Source organism: Staurois parvus, unplaced genomic scaffold, assembly GCF_062004578.1.
Source record: "Staurois parvus isolate SC_StPar_1 unplaced genomic scaffold, SC_StPar_1.0 ptg000652l, whole genome shotgun sequence".
NCBI classification, from domain to species: domain Eukaryota; kingdom Metazoa; phylum Chordata; class Amphibia; order Anura; family Ranidae; genus Staurois; species Staurois parvus.
Window position 1 is genome coordinate 3,337,437 of NW_028318448.1, and position 20,188 is coordinate 3,357,624.

At 37.6% G+C, this 20,188-nt stretch overlaps 1 protein-coding gene across 3 annotated transcripts in view; it reads right to left on the reverse strand.

Moving 5' to 3' along the window:
- Positions 1-1,120: 1,120 nt before the first annotated feature.
- MLIP (muscular LMNA interacting protein) overlaps positions 1,121-20,188 on the reverse strand; it is a 335,874-nt gene continuing 316,806 nt past the window's right edge. For all 3 annotated transcript variants that reach the window (XM_089694147.1, XM_089694146.1, XM_089694145.1), the window contains one exon: positions 1,121-18,970. In XM_089694147.1, coding sequence (XP_089550273.1) covers positions 18,929-18,970 — 42 coding nt within the window. In that variant the 3' untranslated portion in view covers positions 1,121-18,928. The remainder of the gene's footprint in view (positions 18,971-20,188) is intronic.

A 20,188-nucleotide genomic window follows, 5' to 3' on the forward strand; every position in this document is an offset into this window, starting at 1 on the left:
ATTTTTAAGAATTTTTTGATGAAGCAGGTTGAATACCTGGGAAACACATTGAGAATTGCCCCCATTCTTCTGCAAGAATCAGCTCAAAAGACTGTAAAGTAATTGTGTAATAATGGATTCTTACTCAAAATAGCTGAACAGTGGGGTTGTGAGGTTTTAGGAGGCTAATATAATTTAAGCATTTTAGAAGAGGATTCAATATTTGCATCAACTTAGGTAATGTTTTAATTGTGAGATGCCATGGTATAAACTCTGGTACTTTTAAGGTCCCATAAACACTATTGAACATTTTGAGTAATTGAAGTAATACACAGAGGCAATGTATCATTTCATAAAAAGGCCACAAAGATACCAAGGAGAGGAAAAATGAAGGTGAGATAGACAGGGTTTTTTTTGCTTTTAATTCTTCTAGGTGGCCTATTGTATTGTCTACTGATACATCAACTAAAATAATGGAAAGGCTGAGTATAACTGACTTGAAAGAAGGATTAAAACCAAATTGAAGACTGAGCAAAGAAGGACTTAGAGTGAACATGGCTAGGTAGCTGCTGTATTCATTAAATAGGTATTCTGATTCTAGCAGATTCAGAATTCACTTAAAATGTCATCATCGTTGTTGCTGTTAAAAGTTGTTTCTGAAAATCATTATAATTATTATTTACTGAATTACTGTAGCAAAATTGATACTGTACACATTTTACAACCTTTTGTGAAAGAAAAATTGATAAAATGCACATAGATGTGTAGTTGTGCAGCATGATTGAACCCTCGTATTACTTAATATTAGAATTTAGGATGCTTTCTAAAAGTATTGATATCAAATTGATCAATTACAATATAAAGGAAGATGTATTACTGATCGCTTTCACTATTCTCCCAATACTTTATCCTAAGTAACATTCCATGATGCAGAATGTACATGCAGCAAAGATGTTAGTTTTGGGCTGGAAAAAAAATATATATATTTAAATTTTAAGCATTTGACTTCCAGTCACTTTTTGCAGGGAAGGTAATGAATCACACAGTGTTTAACATTTTCTTTGAAAGAAAAATCATTTCAATGTTTAAAATTCACTGACAAGCATCTAACCTTTAATAATAAAAACCAATGAGCAAGACCTTTATGAGAGATGGAGTTTGTACTTTAATTGGTTGTAAAAAAAAAAAAACAGTAGTGGTATACAGTATTTCAGGGCAGATTATTAATACAGAATCTACTTCTTGTAACAATTTGCCGGCTGGCCATAGGCTTAAAATCGGATAATTTTATAATGCTAAGAATCCACATTACCAGCTGAGGGCCCTATTTGGGTACCTTCTTCAAGCTGGGAAAAAAACAGCTTAATATACTGTATATCTGCTAGACATAACACCTAGACATTTAGAAAGAGTAATATTTACTTTGAGCTTTCCAGATGCAGAATGCAGTCAATCTTATAAAGATACTTCCAGAGTATTGATATAAGGGAGTCTGTGAGTTTTCCCACGCCTACAGTAATTCCCATGATTAATTGACACATCCATTGAATAAAACAAATGTAAAAAGGGTTTCTTAGAAATTCAAGGTAATGGTATAGGAGAAAATACATAAGTTATAATTATTCTGATTTCACAGAAATGAAAACAAAGCTTTAAGTGGCAATATCGTAACTGGCAATGCATTGTATTCAGTACCTAACAAGATAGGACATTTTTAATTTCATTAAAAACACAAGTACATTTACAGACGACAAAAAAGAAAATCTCATTGCACAGAATAATTATGATCACCACACTTAAAGATAAAGTGTAACTGCACATTTTAGGCAATTACATTTTTATTATAGCTTTCCCTCATTTCTTTCAGCCTTATTATCACCTGGCCTTTGCATGCACTGTGCAGTTTCATTCATCCCTATGGTGAGAAACTGTAATTTCATAATTTATTGAATTAGAATAGTAGTGTTGCAGCAGATACCATAGGCACTTGTCCATACCTTCCAAGCACTCCCTCACTCCTGATACACCAGCCAGGGATTTACATTAAGTGGCAGATCACATATATGCGTATTGGATGCAGTTTGAACCGCATCCAGTCCGCATGACATATGAAATAACATTACTTCCTATAGTGCGTGTTCACATATGTCCGGTGCACTGGCAGTGCAGATTCAGTGTGGATTAAAAAAGAGTGCTGTCCAATTTCTGTGCAGTGCAGTCCAGTTCAGGTGCGGATTACAGGCTATTGACTTCTAAGGGAACCATTTCTAAACTGCACATGTGTGAACAGGATAAAATCCTAACCTGAACCTGATGTAAACCTGACCTGTACCGCTGAACAACTACTGTGTCAATTTGCTGTAAAACCTGAACTTCAATCCTCACTGCAGATATGTGAATCAGCTCTTAGGGAACAAAAGGACTAAAGGAACAATTGATACCAGCATCAATGTTGCACAAAAGGAACACAGTGGGATACAAAACACCAGTGGCATTTGAGATATGAAATTAGCCATCTCCACTATTTAACACTAGTGCCCTTCTGTAGAAGTGCCAGTCTCAACTCATCACAGTAAGAGTACATGAAAGATGATCTGAGATACATAACAAATGGCAGCTGCAGTAGTTATTAACATCTGATGTGTTTCAACTTGAATCCGTTTTGCAGTGCGATTTCAGGAGCAGCTCCAGTGTGAGTATTGGAATCTCCTAGAGTCCATAGTATGCAGTTTCCATTCAAGTCTGTGGAGCTACAAACTACACCTCACTAAACTTACACAGGACTCTTTTTCAAATTTAATTGGGGTCACACTGCATATATGTAAACAGCTGCCATAGAAACTCATGTTTTTAACTGTTCATGCAATTCTATCTGTTCTGGACTACATCAGAAATCGTATCAGTGTGAACCAGGACTAAATAGGACAGAATGTAGATCCTAAGTGAGTTCCTAAGAGAGGTGAACTATGACCAAGAGGAATGCTATATAAGGTTGTACTATGACCAGAGGCACTGAATAAGTATGACTAAATTGTAGGACAGCCAAACTGTTTTTTACAGGATGCCTCTGTAGTGTGTATTAATGATGTTTGTTAAAGGTTGGCCTAGTAACTATACTTACTACAAATAAAGCCAGAACATCTAAACAGAGATTTTCTCTCTTTCTTACAGTATATACACCTGATATGTCTAAATTGTTATAAATGTATATGTATCCATGTTTTCAGAAGGATGAAAGCCAGATGTCTGTGTATGACATTTTAATTTAATAGAGTCTAGAAATCTTGTTGGTTCATGGAAAGGTATGCAGGTAAATTTGACACTGCATTTTGCTATGACCTACACTGGGAACTTCCCTCTATTGTCACAGGTTGTTTCCACTGCTTCACGATCACTGAAAACGAAAGCTGGGTATACACGTATTGAAATTCGACCTGTTCAACAGGAAGCTGCTGAATTTTGATCCATGTGTCTGTTCAACAGAAGCTGGTTGTTAGACTGTCTTCTGTTGAATGGTCCTGCTGGAAAACCAGAAATTGATTAGCTGATGGCTGCAATACTGATCTGTGTATTCTGGTGGGAGATGTTCCTGCTGTCAGAATACAATAGCTCAGTGAGGGAAATCCCTGCATCTGCATCACTTGCTGGTTGAACAAAAAATACCAAGCTTTAACTGATAAAGGAGTTGAATAATGTATCTTCACGCTGAATCAGCGGTTTTGAGTAATTCAGTCTGCCTTTCAGATGGAAATATTAGTTCAAAGTCAATAAAGTTAATCTGCAGTCAATAAAAGTAATTGTGGAGGATCTTAGAGTGTTTGATATGCTGAGAATGGTGAGGATGAGCTGCTAAAGAATCTCTGCCTGCGGTAAAGGAACAAAAGGCAAAATGATCTAAGAAGTTGATTTACTATGGCTATTGCAAAAGCACCAGTTGCATGCTAAATAGCAAAGACCAAAAAAGCTGAATTAATGAAACTGTGAAAGATAGTCACAAAACTGATAGGGCAGGTTGGCATTGTAATGCTAGATTCATAATGGCATTTTGGAATCTATCTGAAGTTTATGAACATGTGCCAGCTATGTAGTGACAAACCAAAGCTTGAAATTGATTAAGCATGCAGATCCATGAGTTTTCAAACACACGACTGGTAATTTGCAATGTGACATACTGTACATTTGAAAAGAACAGATTAAACCAATCTATGTGCAGAAAACATAATCAATGTACCTGAATCTAAGCTGTCACAAAAAGGAAGAGGGGATCATAAATACATTCAGGCGTAAAAGCTATTCATCATTTTACGCAGGGTTTTGGTTTGCCAGTGGCGTGCAAACAGGATCTCCATATGGCTGTCAGTGTGATAGATCGATATTCTTGTGCCAAAGCTTTTGTCTGAAGTGATCGCTGCAGGTGCACACTGCCTATAGCAATTCATGGGGGCTTTTATTATTGCATTTTTTTGCATTAACTTTTATTTGTATGGCTTGGCAGCAATGTTGTGTAATTGGTGATATGTACCACATATAGAAACAACGTAGGGAGGTAAACAATGGCAGCACCCATGATTGTGGGCATTTTTTAATATTTTTTTCCCAAATACTTCTAGACAAGTCATATGTCCTGATCTTTATTTTTAAAATATTGCTATCTACATGTTTTTTTTACAGGTTATCTAAATGTCTCTCTGCTTATGCAAATAGTGATTGAGTATAGCCAGGTTAGTATGATTTTATGGTAAAGGCATATACTGTATATTACCTTGTTGATCTTCCTTCATTGCACTGACATGCATAGAAAGCCAGATATGATGCCACAAGGTATAACATCAGGAATGTTTAATGTGTGAGGGAAATCCTTTTTAGATAGCTGTCCTTAGGACATGTGTCTCTCTTCAAAGATTTCCCCTCTACTAAATTACTGCTGACCAATCTATAGATCATGAATTATCCTCACTTTCATTTTTGGTGACATTGATTTTTAGCATGAATAGAGAGTAAATCTCCTTAATGTAGACAGTAATCCAAGATTTAAAAATTACCTTTAACTCCTGGTACACAAGACCCAAAATATGTAATGTTAAGATCCATATATCTTACTGTTTACAGCTAATGACAGCAAAAAAAAATGAAGGGTGGGAACAAAGCAAAAGACAAGTGCATCAGCAGTATGCCCACAGCCATATTATAGAAAAGACTAGTGATGGGCCAAACACCCCCCTGTTCAGTTCACGGTCAAACATTTGAACCTAATTAAAGTTTAACTGTGAACTTTGAACCCAGGGGACAAGCGATCCAAGTATGTGGTAAAATATAGAATAGCAAGCACATCCCAAGAAAAGACTGCAATGATTTTTGCTTCTTTTGGGCAAAAGAATGACAGTGTGTTATTTGCAGGTATGTTTAAATTCACAAAGCTATGTTTAATTTTACTTAAATCTTGATATCAAATCTTGGGAAATTTGCATCTATCATGTAGTTCCATTATCTTAGTTTTTTTACCATTTGAATATAAATGCCAGTTTGTGGATTGTTTGTTTAAAGTAGAACTAAATTCAAAACGTTTGTTTCATTTTGGATAGAGTAAGGGAGGGTTATAACCACTGTCAGATATTAATTTTTTTTTGCTTTCATTGCCTCATTGGGGAGATTTCACCTCCTGTCCCATAGCCAAAAAGTGAGAGGAAATCCCTGCAAACTAAAGGAATCCCTTGGGTCCAACAGGGTACCAGAACTTGTGTCCCCATTGGAAGATTTCCTCTCTATTACTTTTCTGGGGACAACCCAAAATTTGAGATTTTCCTTTACTTTCACTTTCAATGATTATGGTAAACAGGACAATAAAAGGAGAATCTCCCTAATGGGGAATTATCTTCACTCTGTCCAAAGCTAAAAAAAAGTTTTGCCTTTAGTTTTACTTTAGGGTTGACCATATGATTGTTGTAACATTGCATGCCTTCTTGTTTAATGATTTTTTTTAAACACTTGTGAAATTTTGCAAAGAAAGCATATGTGTTGTGCATTTGTTTTGAGTGAAGGTTTGTTTTTCTTTAAAGGTTAAAAGTGTGTCCCTTGTGCATTAACACATTTCTCTATTTTTGCCCTCAAAATTAACGCTCCTCTACTTTTTATTGCAAATTATTATTGGAAAGGAGACTCTTTTCAAATTCAGTTGGGGCACCAAAATTGCAGACACTTACATCTGCTTCAGAAACATGTCATAGTGAACACTCCTTCCTCAATGTGCTCTCCTGATCCCTCATCACAGTGACAGGCACATGGCTAAGGAGATTTGTATTGTGGAAGTGGAGCCTCATGAGGAAAAGGGGGACTAGTTTCCTATTACTGGGAGGGCAGAGCATGATGGGCAAATGGGGAAGTAGTCTCCCAGTTGCCCATCATTCTTTGCCCTCCCAGTGACTGAAGTTATTTCAAAATATGAGCATTGCCATATTTGGGTAATGCCATCACCACTACGCTCGTCCATAGGTTCAAACATGTAAGTTAACACATGTATCTTCATCATTTACAAACATGTAATGTCATGTTTCTAACTGACAGGTTTAGTAATATGATACTAAGTATGTGCAAATTAACTGGAAATACAGATCTGGATTTCAGATGCTTGATGTCAGAGTTCAAGTTGTTTTGAAAATTGTGTTTTACTTGTTCTGAATCTTTCTTTCTTACCCTGACGATCACCCATATCTCTGTTTGAAAGAGTTGATAACTCATTTTCAGGTTTAATAAGTGTGCTAGTTCTTGTGCATTTGCTGAAAATAGAGATTACTATCTTTTTTCCTACTTGCAATATTAAATCAAATAATAAAACAATGTATTCAAAGAACATTACAGGCATTTATTTTGTCTGAGCTGAGAAGTGTATGGAGTATTTGACGATTACCAAATTTAAGTCTGTACTAGTTAGATGTAGAGTTCTGGGAATATTTTGATGATTAGCACAGTCTAATTAGGAGATCGCAGAACAAGGGTATCAAATAAATATTTGTCAACATACTAAATTAATTATTATTTATAAATATTTTTTTTTGTTATCGCCAGTTAAATAGATTTTGAGTGCTTCACATTATAGGTCTACTCAGACTATAACCCATGACTCACCCAGAGTTCAATTCCACAGATATAAATCATCTACCCACAGCTCACTAGAACAGTATCACTTCAAATAGCCATTTAGCATTAGCATGTTTTTTTAGTGAATGCCAACAGTTTTTTTGAAAATCAATGATGCAGTGAGAAACCGCTTAGTGAATTGTCCCCATCATCCTGGGTACGATTTAATAAGCATACTTTGCATAGCATCCATTATTCACAATGAACTTTAATCTTTGAATATAGCAATAGAACTTTAATTTTCAGTTTCAGTACTTTTTATTGTATTTTCAACAATTTATAGATATCAAAACACAGGAACAGAGATAGTACATAAGCTTTGCGTTACTTTGCATTTTTTTACAGTGTATAAAAGAGGCCCAGTAAGACCTTCATTCAGCATAATTAACAAGTATTAGCATTTGAAAACTAAACTATAAATAGCACACCTAGTGATATTCCATCCAAGGTTTAAGGAGTGAGAGATTAAATAACTGGAAGGGAAAATAACCATTATTGCAGGCAACTAGGGGGATATAGTAATGTAGGGCAAGAGGAACAGTTGAAAAAAAAAAGGAAGAGGGGAGGTCAAAGAGTATACGGGCAGGAGGAGAGAAAGAGGGAGAGGAAGAGAAAGTGTAGGGGAAAAAGATTATATTTAGAGAAGGAGGTATGGTGAGAGGAAAGGGGTGAACAATGAGTAGGACCCAAACACCATATAGACCCTCAGACTTATCATCTTTACCATTTATCCTTCAATTGTACCATTTTGCTTTCCCTCAGTACCTAATTACACTACTGAGAACACAATCTGGAGCCTTATTTCCCCAGAGGGCTGCCAATATATAATATATCTTTGGTTTGATGCTTTGAAAGGTTCAGTCTTAGCTATGAAAGCCTAGCTTTTTTGCCCTTTCTATGCAATACCTGCTTACATCTCTCAGTGTTTTAGGGGGTGTTGCGCTAATGGCACATTTAACCACTTGCCTACCAGGCACTTTTACCCCCTTCCTGCCCAGGCCAATTTTCAGCTTTCAGCGCTGTTGCAATTTGAATGACAATTGTTCGGTCATGCAAAACTGTGCCCAAACAAAATTTTTATAATTTTTTTAGACAAATAGAGCTTTATTTTCGTGTTATTTAGTCACCACTGGGGTTTTTATTTTTTTCTAAACAAATGAAAAAAGATCAAAAATTTTGAAAAAAAAAAAGTTTTTCTTAGTTTCTGTTTCAGGGCTAGGGAGATGCTTATGAATGGAGATGGGAATGTTAAATTGACTTCCAGGTTCACTCATAAAAGTACATTTGATTTATCATAGCAAAGGGCCATTTGAGAAAGCTGTGCAGCTTGATAATAGTAGGCAACATTAAGAAATCCAAGACCGTCCTATAGTTCTGGCCTACAAAGTGTTTTTCTAGTGACCCTTGGCCTTATATTACCCGCAACAGAGTTCAGTATCTTAGTCTGAAAGAAATGCAGGACATACTGAGGAACCTGTACTGGGAATATACAAAACGAGTACATAATTTAGGCAAAATAATCATCTTGATTGCTGTAATTCTATGCAGCCAAGAAATAGGCTACTGTTTCCATTCCAACAATAATAGATGAGAAATACTGCAAGGAAAAGTAAAAGCAATTAAAAAATAAAATAGATCAACAAAATAAAGAGGACCTGAACTCAAGGGGAAGGGAATATTTCCGATCTTACAAGGAGTATCTAGAGATGTTGTGCCTAAGCAGCATACTGAGAGATCAAACATTTTTGTCTTAAATTCTTCCTAAAAAATGCCAAGACTCTTTTGGTGCCTTGAGCTTCATCAAAATATATCTGCAGTCTGAGATCATCTCAGGTAATGCAACCTCTGACTGCTAGCCTCAAGAGATTTGATGTGATATTTGGGAATGTCTCTATTGTGCTGCTCACAGCAATCCTTGTTCAAGTGAAAGCTGTTCCTAAAGATTTGCAAACAAGAATCTTTCTGCTTGTGCTTCATCTAACACCACCAGTTCCTTATCATTCTTCTCTGTGTCTGGCCCCTGTGTAAAGGGTATCTCAATTTTCATGAAAAAATTACAGCAAATTAAAAAAAAAACATAGCATGTTCAATTGCTGCAAAAGCCATATTATAATGTAATGTTATTAAAAATTACCTTTACTTTTCAATCTGCAATCTGTCATTTTCTGTAGAAACAATTGAGTGCTGTCTGTGATTTTTTTTTATTTGCACTAACATACAATTTTGAGGACAAGCTTTCGGGGTATGTCCCCTTCTTCAAGGTCTAAGCCAGTGGTTCTTAACCTGGGTTCGATCGAACCCCAGGGGTTCGGTGAGTCAGTCTCGCGGGTTCGGCGGAGGTGAAGACCCACACCCGACTCATATGATTCGTAATGACATGCCCCGCTTGTCCATCAATGGCTGCAGGTGGTCACGCAACATCGCTTAGCCCAGTGGTCGGCAAGCCGCGGCTCGCGAGCCACATGCGGCTCTTTACACGCTTTAATGCGGCTCTTGTGTGCCGGGCGCCCGCTCCCCTCCCTCCTCTCGGGCGGCAGGGACTCTGCAGCGTGATCCAAAAAAAAAAAACAGCCAGGGCAGCGCGCTCAAATGCAATGATTGGCCAGTCTCGCTGCCACTCACATCCTGATAGCCAGTGATTGGCTGTCAGGATGTGTGTAGGCGGGACAGTGTGACGAACGTGAGAGGAGCTAGGCTCCTCTCACAGTCCGCCCTGAAGACCGGAACGGCGCGGGAATATGGCGAGAGGAACGCGCGGAGCAAAGGTAAGTGAATTGACACAGGGGGGACTTGGCTTACTACTTGCTACTTACTTACTACTACTATATAAGGGATGAATTAATATGGGGGATGAATTACTATAGGGGGGATGAATTCTTATATGGGGGATGAATTACTATATGGGGGATTAATTACTATATGGGGGATTAATTACTATATGGGGGATGAATTACTATATGGGGGATGAATTACTATGGGGGATGAATTACTATATGAGGGATGAATTACTATATGGGGGATGAATTACTATGGGGGATGAATTACTATATGGGGGATGAATTACTATGGGGGATGAATTACTATATGGGGGATGAATTACTATGGGGGATGAATTACTATATGGGGGATGAATTACTATGGGGAATGAATTACTATATGAGGGATGAATTACTATATGGGGGATGAATTACTATGGGGGATGAATTACTATAGGGGGGATGAATTACTATGGGGGATGAATTACTATATGGGGGGTGAATTACTATGGGGGATGAATTACTATAAAACAGTGGTTCTTAACCTGGGTTCGATCGAACCCCAGGGGTTCAGTGAGTCAGTCTCGCGGGTTCGGCAGAGGTGAAGACCCACACCCGACTCATATGATTCATGCAGTAAATTTTCATTATTATGTTTTTGTTTTTGTGTGAAAATCATGTTTTAATGGTTTTGTTCTTTGTTCTTAACGGTTTTGTTCATTTTGTGCACCTATGTATAAATATATACCTATGTTTTGAATTTTAAAAATCATATTTTATTTTTCCAATTAAGAAGGGTTCGGTGAATGCGTATATGAAACTGGTGGGGTTCAGTACCTCCAACAAGGTTAAGAACCACTGGTCTAAGCAGTACTATTACAAATCACAAAGTTTAAGCAGAATGTTAGAAGGGATTTAGAAAAAAAAAAAAGGCTACAGATAAGATACATCAAAAGCGAGGGGGGGAGATACTACACTCACACAGAGGGGGTCAAGCTTTAGCTAATAGATAGTCATAAAGCTATGCAAATAAAAAAGTATCACTGACAGTACTCAATTGTTTCTGTCACAAATGCACTAATACAGCTACAATCACCTCAAGCGTCATTTTCTGTAAATATGATAATCTGGAAGCCTTCTGTACATAGTTGGTGTACAGAACATCCCCAGAAATGTTGTTTCCTACTTGTGTGAATGGCTCACTGATTTTTCCAGAAGTCTGCACTAAGTTACAAGTAACATTTTAGGCATCCTCTGCAATAGGAATTATATTTTTAGTGAGATACTCAATAAGAGTTACTTCTAAAGGTATTCAAACACTGCAACATTCCTCTTTGGAACACTGAAACGCATCAGCTTATTAGAATGAACATAAACACTCCAATTTAGGAATAAATATTCCAAGTGGAATTTTCAGCTTTTTCTTCAGAACAAAAACAGGTCCTCACGATTTACACAGGTCACCAAAAGAGGATTTTTTTTTTCCTTAACAAAAATGAAGTTATTATTTAAGTGTGTTTGGTCTGGGTTCTAAACTTGCTTTCCATGATTCCTCTGATGTGACTCATTTTGTGCCCTATTTTGACCTGGGTCCCATTATCATTTTGACATGTGTCCTGGCTTGCCTTTTGACAGTGTTTCTGTTTACTGATTTGCTGCTTTGTTGCTACATCCTCAGTAAAAGTAATAACTGATTGCTCCTGTTTCCCTGTACCATATTTTCTACAGCCACTTGCAGGCTGCATACTTTCCACACAAGGTACTACATATAGGATGACATCTATATGTATTTCACCTTTTGCAGGAGTCCCTAAGACCAGATCCCTTTTAGACAGTAATAAGGTCCACATAGACCCTCTTGCCACATATTTGTTAAATTAACATTTAGCCCAATGAGCCATTTAGGTTATGTACAGCCTTAGCTGCTGTTACCGGAAGTAGCATGCACCCATGTGCATGGCAAGAAGTTGAAGAACATTGTCATGTGTAGCACAGGTGTTACAACATTTCCAAAATCTTTGCCAGGACTTCCAGAATCTGTGCCAGTGCTTCCAATGGTACACATAAAACTCCTACTATGATTTCCAGTAATCCTTACCAGTGCTTCCAATAGCACTCACAGAATCCATGGCAGTACTTCCAATGGTACTTACAGAATCCCTGTCAGGACCATCAGAGTTCCCTGAAATTATTCTGGGTATGTCCCCAGATCAAACTTTTTTAAGCCTTTGAAGTGGCTGGTGCTATATCTTTTACCAGCTATCAATGAACAACAGATATAATACTGAAGCTTGTTACCTGTTGTTGCTGACTCAGATTGCCTTACTATTCTCATATTTTGTCTTGTCTTCTGCCTTCTTCATTTCAACTCAAACTGTCTGATGACCCTTTGCTTCCCTACCAAAACCCTTGCCTGAAATTGACTACTCTCTCATCTCTACCTTGTTTACTGGTTATTCATTGCCAACCCAGACTGTCTTACTTCTCTCTGTTTGCTGCCTGCTAAAAACATGCTTGATCCCATATGCAATCTGGTCTCCTCTTTCCACACTGTCGCCCTCCAGTACCTGCTACCCCTTGGTGAGGCAATCATGTGGCCTGTGACCTACAGCCAATTGCAGCAAAGAGTTTTGGGGACCACTAGGGTTTCTGTCCCATCTCCACTATTAGGATCTCTGGTGAAGACCAACTGGTAATTAGATTCTGTGCTTTGCGTGAGCCCATATCACCTGCAGGGGGTATCATGCTGGAGATGTAGTTATGACTATTAATTTTCCTGTGGGGCATTGCATATGCCATGAGTGCTTCAAATGTCTAGATTTTCAATAACTTAATGGCTTAATGACTGGGAGAGTACCTGTACTTCCAGATATTACTTGATGGAGGTCTGGCTATGGTAGAATTCAGCAGGAGAAATAGGAGGAGAAAGAGTAGTATAGTCATATATCTAATATTGGACATAAAGCTGATCTCTAAGATAAGATCTTATCTCTAAGATAAGATCTAAGATAATCCAGTGTAGTCTAGATGCCTTGCTTTTATAATATGTATTCCCTCATTACTAGTGAAGGTCATGATTTTGCAATCTCCAGTTTTAGTAAATCAACCCTTACATGTACTAAAATACATAATGACAACACTCCTTTTCCTCTCTAGACAAAAGAAAATTGTTAAATTCTGTTAAGTACTTTAAGTATTAAATATCCACATATACTTAACACAAGCCTACAAAGTTATTCAGATGTCTAAGCAGGCATTTTGTGTTGTAAAAGGATTCTAGAAGTGTAATATACTGTATAGTCTATAACAAAAAATATATTTTTAGTCCTGAACATAATTAACCAACTACTCATCTTGGACTCACCCTGTCACTAGGACATTTAGAGAGCGTGACTTTCCCCAACGGGCACACAGACAAAAATAAAAACCTGACAGGAGCACTAACCCCATCACCACTCAAAACACTTCAAAACAACAACAAAAAATATACTCTTTATTTCAAATGGGTGTGGTATGACTGAGATGGTTATTGTGCGTATATATATATATATATATATATATATATATATATTTATATTAATAGACATGTTTGTCCAAACATGTACAGATAAAATAAACAGATATATGATTTTGCGTGATAATGGGATAATTGAAGCGAATATTCACACATTTTATTGTGTAAAGATTCTCAGCTTGTTTAGAATCTAAGTTTTAGTACTGTATGTCAGGAGGGAGCAGCTAATACGTGTAATGTGGGCACTTAGAGGAGAACCACACTACAGGCCCCTCTAACACATACACATTTTAATTTTAAACTTTAAAAAATGCACATTTTACAAAATGACTGATATTACTTTGATCCTCCTAGTAAGGCATATTTTTTAAAAGGAATTTCACACCCTGCTAAAACCTCCTCCCAAATATCCACAAAGCTTGTTTGCATACAGCACCTATTACTGTAGCTGTATATAAACTGTTAACAGGTTAAGTTGTTTTACCATATACAGTCAAATGTGTCTAGTCTTTAAGGGTGCTAATCTGGGAGAACATTAAAAATAGCAAAAACAATACTGTGATTTTACAAGTGCCATACCCTCATCAATACCTCACTGGCATGATGTTTCCTGTGAAGGTCTTTCACATAGGATCCTAAACTGTACTTACCACTCCTCCAATGATAAAGTCAAAACCTGGTTTGGATTATATATATAATCTATATAATCATATAATATATATGATTTTACCACAATTTAGAGGATTTATTGTGGTGTGAATCTCATTTTATTACTGTATTTTGGTTCTACACACCTGAATATTTTTTTTTTATGTTTCTGTATATTGTTCTATATTGGATTCACTGGCAAATTAAAGCTGCTGATCCTATGCTCTTGCTTTTCCAATGCCGCATAACCCGGTTTCTAAATGTGCATTCTCTTCAAAAAATCTGATACAATATGGGACTAAAAAGGCAGTGTTTTTTCCTTATATTAATGCTACAAATGATTACTCAGGAAACATTTCATTTATATACATTACTCACCCTGAAATCTGAATGGAAGGGTCAAATCAGATGAATTATTGGCAGGGTAGATTTTTATCTTATTTCATTATTCTCTAATGGTGACTTATACTGCTGTTACATTTGTGACAATATACACAAATCAGTTAGATTATTCTTTCCCACTTTAAACTTGTATCATTAAAGGTTACATTATATTTTATCTTTAGATGACCTTCACTTAATGGCCCTGAACAAGCATACCACAGATTTATGAAACACATTGATCTACATTTTTAGTCATCTTTGCTCTCTGTAATATTCAATTCAGTGTGCACATCAGAGCTTTTTCTCCTTTTATCTTCTTTTCTTTCTAAATTTATGTAAAATGTAACTGCAAAATTGTTTATGATGCTTTAGACTTTGTCCAACCTGTAATATATTGCTTTTTAAAAATACCAGTATAAAGAAAAAACAGCGATGAAACAGCAAAAAACAGCAGGATTTGTATTTTTTGTAGTATTTTCTTTTTTGCCATTGTTGATATCCTTAGAAACAATTGAGCGCTGTCTGTGGTACTTTTTTTTCATTTGCACTAACATAAAATTTCTCAGGACAAGCTTTCTTGGGTATATCCCCTTCATCAAGGTCCAAGAAGTACTGCTTGGACCTTGCTGAAAGGGACATACCTCAAAATCTTGCCCTCAATTGTTTCTGTACCACTAATACGGCTACAATCACCTCAAGCATGATTGATATCCCTATATAGACCCTTTTGCCAGGCCATTCATCTTAACAACAATATTCGCTTACACTTTTATGCTTATAACATATTTTAGGCATGTTATTTACCTAAAATCCTCCCTTATGTAGACATTCAAAAGACGTGATGTTGCTGCTGGGCCCTACCATCTTGGTTCTGATTCCAGCCACCCCAACAATCTCAGAGCTGTCACTCAGGTGACAACCTTTAGTATTTCTCTTTACTCCTATCCCAAGTGCTGCATGAATGATTATGTTGGGAGGTGAAGAGAGAAACAGAGGACCTTGGTCAGCATAGAGCATAATTAGACACTTCTAGAAAATGAGAGGGCTATGATATGCAAGCAAGGAGGGCGATGTGCTAGAGAATTGACACTTTCAATAGATCTGCACCAAAGCTGACACTCTTTCCCCCCTCAACAAATTGAAAAGTATGTTAACTAATTCAAGACCAGACTGTTTCACCCCCTTCGGAACCAGGCCATTTTTTCAGTTTTTAGCACAGTTACAGAGGTGACACTCTGACTGGTGTGGCAATGATTAGGGACACTGTGAGTGGTGTAGCGGTGATCGGGGACACTATGAGTGGTGTGTTGGTGATTAATGACACTGTGAATGGTGTGGGGGTGATTAAGGACACTGTGACTGGTACGCTAGGGATTAGGGACACTGTGAATGGTGTGGCAGTGATTAGGGACACCGTGAATGGTGTAGCGGTGATAAGGGACACTGTGACTGTGCGCCAGCGATCAGGTACACTGTGAATGGTGTGGTGGTGCTTAGTGACACTGCGATAACTGGCAGCACTGATCTAGTGACATTGTACTGCTGTGGTGGTGATCAGAGGCAATGGTTAGTGGCACTGACATACAGTGATATCAGAGCAGCCAGCCATTGTACATGATCACCTCCACAGCAGTACGATATCTGCACTTGCTGCTCTGGTGATAGCATGTTAAAAAAGTACTATATATATATATATATATATATATATATATATATATTCACAATTTAGTACTGCTCTGAGGAATTTGGGGGGGTGATCTTTTTATTTCTGTGATTACTTACAAATGTCATGATGATTTTTCCCTGTGATTCATGCAGCCTTTGTTTAATATTATCAATGTGGTTGCTGTAATACATCACAACAATCACATGAGACAGGGCCAATCACAATGGATTCCAGGTGCTGTTTCCCCAAACTTCCAGCCGTGATGACTCACCACTTCAGAGAAAGTCTACCTTCCTTTGGACTACATGTCCCATAGTTCAAAGCGCCACTGTGGCCAATCAGAATGCATACCCCATCTATGATACACAGACACCATCATTGCATAAGCTTGGACTGTCTCTCCTCGGTGAAAAAGGTGGAAATAGATAAAGATTTCTTATGTGGTTGAACCTGAAACATAACAAGAATGCTTTTGGGGGCTGATAAAGGTTGATTACAAAAATTTGATTTCTTCTTACGGAAAGTTTCATTTGGAAAACTATATAATCACTTTACATAGTAAAAGCTAGGAAATGCAATGAACTTGTGTTCACTTTGAATACTCAATCAAGAAAATAAAAAACATTTTTGTTAGTTCAGTGAACATCTCCCCCTTGCATTCTGTGGTTCCACCTACAAGCCACTATATAAATAGTGTGTACCTGCAGTTCTAAATACAAACCCATTTCTACCAGAAATGGATGGTCATGGTAGTGATGCATCACTGTGGTCAGTAGTCGTAGCTCTCTTTAAATAGAATGAGAAAAAATTCCGTTATTTTCTTGCATATGATTGGATGTTCAAAACAAACACAGCTTCAATTTTGATGATGGCCAAAGGGCCTGAAATAGCTTCTTGGCCTTTTGAGTACGCTTAAGTGTAGTATCTGTTCTTATCAGTTTTAATTTATGAAGGTCAGCCCCCTTTCCTAATTAGAGAGGAAGTTAGTAATTCCCTGATGTAATAGTGTGGATACAGTGGAGGAGCTCTTTTCCTCCCTGGTTGAATCTGGCATGGTTTGCCTGGCTTTTCCCTGGTTGAAGGCAGTGCTGCATTTGTCGGAGAAAAGCTTGTGGGGCTAGTACCCCTGGAGTGGCAGTCCAGGAGTTCTAGAAAAGTTCATGGTGGGGTTAGTTCATTTTTAGTATGACGCCTTGTTCACAGTACCCATTGCATGCAGTTTTTCACACCTGCCTCTTGGACTGGGCCTTTTGGCTGGGACTGGAGTGCAGTATATTATACTACATGGAGGAACTTTTATACTGCCAGAAGGCAAGTCATTGTATAGCACTTTGGAACAAAAGCACTTATTCTTTACCCCCACCCCCTATTTTATGCTTATATATTTTGTATGTTTTGCACAACACATGGTACTTTACTTACTCAGGATTAGTAGGGTGTAGGTCTTTAAGACTTGCCCTGAAAGTCTTGGTGGGAGGACACATGGCCTTTTAGTCAGGTTCTCCTTCCTCCCATGGGGGTCTCCATTTGGGGGTGCTGCAACTAATACTTGGGTGGACCCTTCTCTGGCAGGTCCTCTGAAGAATGGGGTATGCCAGGTTTTGGCTAGAAGAGTTCCCAACAGGTGTTTTGAACCCTGGAAGATCAGGGCCAGGGTCCTTTCTCTTTCGAGGAAGATCATGTGTACACCCTGTGCACTTTTTTTGTGTGCTTCACATTTTGTGTGCTCATCTATTTTGCACATGGTGTTAGTTTTGAGTGTGAACATTGCACTGTGGAAAAAAAACAGCTTTACTCTATTTAATAAGCTATCTGAACATTTAAAACAAGCATTATGATCTAATTCACATAGCTGTACAGGGACTGTACAAGGTTCAGAGCCTGCATACTGACCTGCTGCAGCTGCCCATTGAGATGCATTAGACGCATTAGAAGAGGCAGCTGCATGTGGTTGTGAACCAGCGGTGGCATAAAGCACCTGTATGCAAACTGACATATGCTTCAAAAGCAGAAAGTGTGAATTTGGAACATACATCAGTGTTCATGTGGGGACTCAGTGCAGCCCATGGTGCATAACTGTGTACAGTCCTCTCTTCTAATGCATCTAAATGGACAGCTGTATGCAGTGACAGTGAGTCCTGGACAGGGGCGGACTGACAACTCATGGGGCCCCCGGGCAATAGGGGATCATGGGGCCCCTGTGTCCTTGCACAAACTCAAAAAAGCCTATGAAAAAGGTACCAGGGGCATCTCATGGGGCCCCCTACTGACCCCGGGCCCTCGGGCAGTCCAAATGGTCAGTCCGCCCCTGGTCCTGGAAATGTCCATATGCAGGCTCAGCACACTGAACTGCCCCAGTATGGCCATGTACATGAAACCTAACTTTGCTAAGTGATGGTCTCCATTTTTGTAGCAAATCAACCCCTTCAGTTCAAATGTTGCTGTAGCTCCCAAATAAGAAACACAATTACAAAGTTACAAGTAACCATAAATGTGCTAGTAAGTACCTTAATGAATTTGGTATAGTCCAAATTTTATAGACAAAAAAGAACAGCTTTGAACGCCTAATGGTATTAGCTAACCTGTGTTTTGATATTTTGTTGGATTTCCCCTTTAATCGTACAGTGCACTACATTCAGATTTGCATAACCTATCTCTACCAATAATCAGTTACTTCAATAATATTTAAAGCTTCTGCCTATATAGACATACATATCAATATGAATATATTTAAATACACTTGTATAGCTTAAGAACTTCAACATCATTTGCTACAATGAGCGTTCAGACTTTAACACATCTTCAGTTTCCTATGTGATAAGCCATGCTAGGAGAGAACAGGAAGGATCAGACATCAGGAGGCATATCTTTTCCTCTTGTACTTCCAACCTGTAAAACAATAAGTGTGTAATCAAAGAAATGTATAACTAAAATAAAAAAATATATACATTTTAAAATGAAATAAGAACAGAAAGAACATATACAGTAGAACATCAAGCTGCTAGCAACATACAGTATGGAGAATCAATGCAGGAATCACACTATACACCTTTCTATATACTCCAGCTGAAATTAATTTATGTGCTATTATTCAAACAAATGAAAAATAAAAATGTAAAATATTTCAAACACTAAATATTAGAATATTTTCACTTGGGTTTTAAATCTGTCATATGTAAGGACAACAAGTAAATGTAGGACAGACTGGATTAACAGATATTTTTTCACACATTTGTCTTTTGTTAAGTTGACAGAATTTAAACACCTGAGGACTTGACTTGTCTGTTGAAAGCTCAGTTTCTATAACAAACAGAAAACTGTGTAAGGTTGTTATTTTTATAGTACTTTGTGTCTGTTCACTGCATATAGGTATTGAAAATAGCCCTCAAAATGTAGTATGATACTGTAACACTGATTCAGAAATAAGCACATTAGGCAGAAACATATTTCTTAACTGCTATAAGACCAATTCTGTATACATTGCTTTTTGTATAACTGTTATGTAGTATCAAAGAAACACTTACTGTACTAAAACAAAGAAATTGTTTTCTACTGTAAAGTACAGAAAACTATGTATATATGTATCTACAGCAGTCGTCATATCACTGCCATTATGCCCTAGTGCCATATTGTTCTCATAAGCAATGCTCTCTCACTTCGTGATAGTGTTGAAGCTTGCATGCCCCTTCCATCCTGAAAATTCCGATCAGCTAGTGGGGCAATCTATTGCAGTGATCCGCAAAAGGTAAACTAAAAATGCTGCATAAATGTGCAAGGCAACTCTAAGTGCTGGAATTTTATACCAACAACAATTTGTTTATGAGTATTATTGCATTATGGGAAGTGAAAATGTATTCATATTCATCCAAACTAACTGACATCACATATATTTTCAGGAAGAAAAAAGGGAAGTACAGGAAAGGAAAGAACTAATACTGAAAAGTGGAATATCAACACAAATAACAGTTTAGGGAACAGTTGCAATCCAAAATCCAACTGACAGTATTATGTCATTAGTGGAGCCTTCTCTTGCTTCTAGATAAACGCATAGATAAAACTAACTATAGCTAGCCAGGTATTGTATGGGCGTGTGTTAGACCATTTGTA